Source organism: Electrophorus electricus, chromosome 15, assembly GCF_041902795.1.
Source record: "Electrophorus electricus isolate QZ-2024a chromosome 15, ASM4190279v1, whole genome shotgun sequence".
Classification (NCBI taxonomy): domain Eukaryota; kingdom Metazoa; phylum Chordata; class Actinopteri; order Gymnotiformes; family Gymnotidae; genus Electrophorus; species Electrophorus electricus.
In genome coordinates, this window is record NC_137511.1 from 26,180,001 (window position 1) to 26,185,000 (window position 5,000).

Genomic DNA, 5,000 nt, shown 5'->3' on the forward strand with positions numbered 1-5,000 from the left:
ATGGATTAAGAGCGCTTCTATGGATTAAGAGGGCTTCTGTGGTTTAAGAGCGCTTCTATGGATTAAGAGCGCTTCTATGGATTAAGAGCGCTTCTATGGATTAAGAGGGCTTCTGTGGTTTAAGAGCGCTTCTATGGATTAAGAGCACTTCTATGGATTAAGAGCGCTTCTATGGATTAAGAGGGCTTCTGTGGTTTAAGAGCACTTCTAGTGTGGTTTATAAAATTCTAGAATGGCATATAAGCAATTCTAGTGTGTTTTAGTTTAGGTGGTCAAAAATCTCTTCCATATACTACACGTTACTACATATACTACACATAGGCATTGAGACATGTCTCTCTCTCTCTCTCTCACTCTCTCTCTCTTTCTCTTTCACTCTTTCTCTCTCTCTCTCTCTCTCTCTCTCTCTCTCTCTCTCTCAAACCAAGCTTGCAAAAAGGAACCCAGAAACCAGACTTAATGATGATTGTCATTATGCTTATGTTCATTGTGTTTGTCTGTCTGTCTGTGTTTGTCTGTGTTTGTATCTGTCTGTGTGTGTGTCTGTCTGTGTTTGTGTCTGTCTGTGTGTGTGTCTGTCTGTGTGTGTGTCTGTCTGTCTGTGTTTGGGTCTGTGTGCATGTGTCTGTCTGTCTGTGTGTGTGTCTGTCTGTGTGTGTGTGCTTGTGTGTGTCTGTCTGTGTTTGGGTCTGTCTGTCTGTGTTTGTGTCTGTCTGTGTGTGCTTGTGTGTGTCTGTCTGTCTATGTTTGGGTCTGTCTGTCTGTGTTTATGTCTGTCTGTGTTTGTGTCTGTCTGTCTGTGTGTGTGTTTGGGTCTGTCTGTGTGTCTGTCTGTCTGTCTGTGTTTGGGTCTGTCTGTGTGTGTGTCTGTCTGTCTGTGTTTGGGTCTGTCTGTGTGTGTGTCTGTCTGTCTGTGTTTGGGTCTGTCTGTGTTTGTCTGTCTGTCTGTGTGTGTGTCTGTCAGTGTTTGTGTCTGTCTGTGTGTGTCTGTCTGTGTGTGTGTCTGTCTGTGTGTGTGTCTGTCTGTCTGTGTTTGTGTCTGTCTGTGTTTGTGTGTCTCTGTGTGTGTGTGTGTCTGTCTGTGTTCCTGTGTGTCTGTGTTTGGGTCTGTCTGTGCGTGTGTCTGTCTGTCTGTGTGCGTGTCTGTGTGTGTTTGTCTGTCTGTGTTTGTGTCTGTCTGTGTTTGTGTGTGTCTCTGTGTGTGTCTCTGTGTGTGTCTCTGTGTGTGTGTCTGTCTGTCTGTGTTCCTGTGTGTCTGTGTTTGGGTCTGTCTGTGCGTGTGTCTGTCTGTCTGTGTGTCTGTCTGTGTGTCTGTCTGTGTTTGGGTCTGTCTGTGTGTGTGTCTGTCTGTCTGTGTTTGGGTCTGTCTGTCTGTGTGTGTGTCCGTGTTTGGGTCTGTCTGTGTGTGTGTCTGTGTTTGGGTCTGTCTGTGTGTGTGTCTGTCTGTCTGTGTTTGGGTCTGTCTGTCTGTGTGTGTGTCCGTGTTTGGGTCTGTCTGTCTGTGTGTCTGTCTGTGTTTGGGTCTGTCTGTGTGTGTGTCTGTCTGTCTGTGTTTGGGTCTGTCTGTCTGTGTGTCTGTCTGTGTGTCTGTCTGTGTGTCTGTCTGTGTTTGGGTCTGTCTGTGTTTGGGTCTGTCTGTGTGTGTGTGTCTGTCTGTGTGTGTGTGTCTGTCTGTGTGTCTGTCTGTGTGTTTGTGTCTGTCTGTGTTTGTGTGTCTGTGTTTGTGTCTGTCTGTGTTTGTGTGTGTGTCTGTCTGTCTATAGGTAGGTGTGTGTCTGTAGGTGGGAATGTGGGTGTGTAACACTAACACATTTTAATGTTCTCTCTCTCCCTTTCCATTTCTTTCCATCTTTCTCTGTCCTTTGTTCCCTGGGTAGGATTGTTAAAGATGTTTGATATTCCAGCTGGAGCGAGACATATTGTGATCGAAGAGGTTGAGACGTCCCCACACATCATCGGTGAGTCCTGTGTTCCTGTGTGACTCTGTGTTCCTGTATGTCTCTGTGTTCCTGTGGTACTCTGTGTTCCTGTGTGTCTCTGTTCCTGTGTGACTCTGTGTTCCTGTGTGTCTCTGTGTTCCTGTGTGACTCTGTGTTCCTGTGTGTCTCTGTGTTCCTGTATGTCTCTGTGTTCCTGTGGTACTCTGTGTTCCTGTGTGTCTCTGTTCCTGTGTGACTCTGTGTTCCTGTGTGTCTCTGTGTTCCTGTGTGACTCTGTGTTCCTGTATGTCTCTGTGTTCCTGTGGTACTCTGTGTTCCTGTGTGACTCTGTGTTCCTGTATGTCTCTGTGTTCCTGTGTGACTCTGTGTTCCTGTATGTCTCTGTGTTCCTGTGGTACTCTGTGTTCCTGTGTGTCTCTGTGTTCCTGTGTGACTCTGTGTTCCTGTGTGTCTCTGTGTTCCTGTATGTCTCTGTGTTCCTGTGGTACTCTGTGTTCCTGTGTGTCTCTGTTCCTGTGTGACTCTGTGTTCCTGTGTGTCTCTGTGTTCCTGTGTGACTCTGTGTTCCTGTATGTCTCTGTGTTCCTGTGGTACTCTGTGTTCCTGTGTGTCTCTGTGTTCCTGTGTGACTCTGTGTTCCTGTGTGTCTGTGTTCCTGTGTGTCTGTGTTCCTGTATTACTCTTCCTGTGTGACTCTGTGTTCCTGTGTGACTCTGTATTCCTGTGTGTCCCTGTGTCTCTCTGTTCCTGTGTGTCTCTGTGTTCCTGTGTGTCTCTGTGTTCCTGTGTGTTTCTTCCTGTGTGACTCTGTGTTCCTGTGTGTCTGTGTTCCTGTGTTACTCTGTGTTCCTGTGTGACTCTTCCTGTGTGTCTCTGTGTTCCTGTGTGTCTCTCTGTTCCTGTGTGACTCTTCCTGTGTGTCTCTCTGTTCCTGTGTGTCTCTGTGTTCCTGTGTTACTCTGTGTTCCTGTGTTACTCTTCCTGTGTTACTCTGTGTTCCTGTGTGACTCTTCCTGTGTGTCTCTGTGTCCCTGTGTGACTCTGTGTTCCTGTGTGTCTCTGTTCCTGTGTGTCTCTCTGTTCCTGTGTGACTCTTCCCCTGTGTGTCTCTGTTCCTGTGTGTCTCTGTGTTCCTGTGTGTTTCTCTATTCCCATGTGTCTCTGTGTTCCTGTGTGACTCTTCCTGTGTGTCTCTGTGTTCCTGTGTGACTCTGTTCCTGTGTGTCTCTCTGTTCCTGTGTGTCTCTGTGTTCCTGTGTGACTCTGTGTTCCTGTGTGTCTGTGTTCCTGTGTTACTCTGTGTTCCTGTGTTACTCTGTGTTCTTGTGTGAATCTGTGTTCCTGTGTGATGTGGTTTTCCGGTGTCACCAACACGTTTCATCATGGGGCCAATGAGTTCCACAGCTAACTAGACTCCATTTGTACAGATCTGCCCTTAATGTAATGACTGTGTGTGCAGAGGGTGTGTATCTGAACAGTGGTTTGTTTATCCATGCAGTGGTTTGTTTATCCGTGTAGTAGCTTGTTTATCTGTGTAGTGGTTTGTTTATCCATGCAGTGGTTGGTTTATCTGTATTGTGGTTGGTTTATTCGTGTAGTGGTTGGTTTATCCATGCAGTGGTTGGTTTATCCATGCAGTAGTTTGTTTATCTGTGTAGTGGTTTGTTTATCCATGTAGTGATTGGTTTATCCGTGTATTGGTTGGTTTATCCGTGTATTGGTTGGTTTATCCGTGTAGTGGTTGGTTTATTCTTGTGGTGGTTGGTTTATCTGTGTATTGGTTGGTTTATCCGTGTATTGGTTGGTTTATCCGTGTAGTGGTTGGTTTATCCATGCAGTGGTTTGTCTATCTGTGTATTGGTTGGTTTATCCATGCAGTGATTGGTTTATCCATGCAGTGGTTTGTTTATCTGTGTATTGGTTGGTTTATTCTTGTGGTGGTTGGTTTATCTGTGTATTGGTTGGTTTATCCATGCAGTGGTTGGTTTATCCGTGTATTGGTTGGTTTATCCGTGTAGTGGTTGGTTTCTTCTTGTGGTGGTTGGTTTATCTGTGCATTGGTTGGTTTATCCATGCAGTGGTTTGTTTATCTGTGTATTGGTTGGTTTATCCATGCAGTGGTTGGTTTATCCGTGTATTGGTTGGTTTATCCGTGTAGTGGTTGGTTTCTTCTTGTGGTGGTTGGTTTATCTGTGCATTGGTTGGTTTATCCATGCAGTGGTTTGTTTATCTGTGTATTGGTTGGTTTATCCATGCAGTGGTTTGTTTATCTGTGTATTGGTTGGTTTATCCGTGTAGTGGTTTGTTTATCTGTGTATTGGTTGGTTTATCCGTGTAGTGGTTGGTTACAGATATGTGTGCCGTGTTCCTGTCTCTGCTCCACAGCGGTTAAAAACCAGGTGACTGGCAGCTTCGTGCTCAGTGGCCAGAAGGAGGCATTGAACTCCACGAGCTTCATTGAGGACGGGCTTTTGTGGGAGTACTCCGTCAAGGAGCAGAAAGAGTCACTGACCACCAGCGGCCCCCTGCACGAGAGCATCGTAGTGCTGGTGAGAGAAACAGGACAGAGACACATATGTAGCACACTCCACCCAAACCTGTGCATATACACCACCCAGCCCTGTATACATGCACCACCCAGCCCTGTATATATAGACCACCCAACTCTGCATATATACACCACCCCGCCCTGTATATATACTCCACCCAACCTTGTATACACACTCCACCCAAACCTGTATATATACACCACCCATCCCTGTATATATACACCACCCCACTCTGTATATATATACCACCCAGCCCTGTATATATACACCACCCAACTCTGCATATATACACCACCCCGCCCTGTATATATACTCCACCCAACCCTGTATACACACACTCCACACAACCCTGTATATATACACCACCCAGCCCTGTATATCTACAACACCCATCTCTGTATATATACTCCACCCAACCCTGTATACACATTCCACCAACCCTGTATACACACTCCACACAAAAATGTATATATACACCACCCAACTCTGTATATATATATACCAGCCAGCC

At 46.0% G+C, this 5,000-nt stretch overlaps 1 protein-coding gene across 5 annotated transcripts in view; it reads left to right on the forward strand.

Annotated features, from left to right (window-relative positions):
* adamts14 (ADAM metallopeptidase with thrombospondin type 1 motif, 14) overlaps positions 1 to 5,000 on the forward strand; it is a 53,929-nt gene that overhangs the window by 35,640 nt on the left and 13,289 nt on the right. For all 5 annotated transcript variants that reach the window (XM_081697487.1, XM_081697486.1, XM_081697485.1 and 2 more), the window contains exons 15-16: positions 1,878 to 1,958; positions 4,326 to 4,489. In XM_081697487.1, coding sequence (XP_081553613.1) covers positions 1,878 to 1,958; positions 4,326 to 4,489 — 245 coding nt within the window. The remainder of the gene's footprint in view (positions 1 to 1,877; positions 1,959 to 4,325; positions 4,490 to 5,000) is intronic.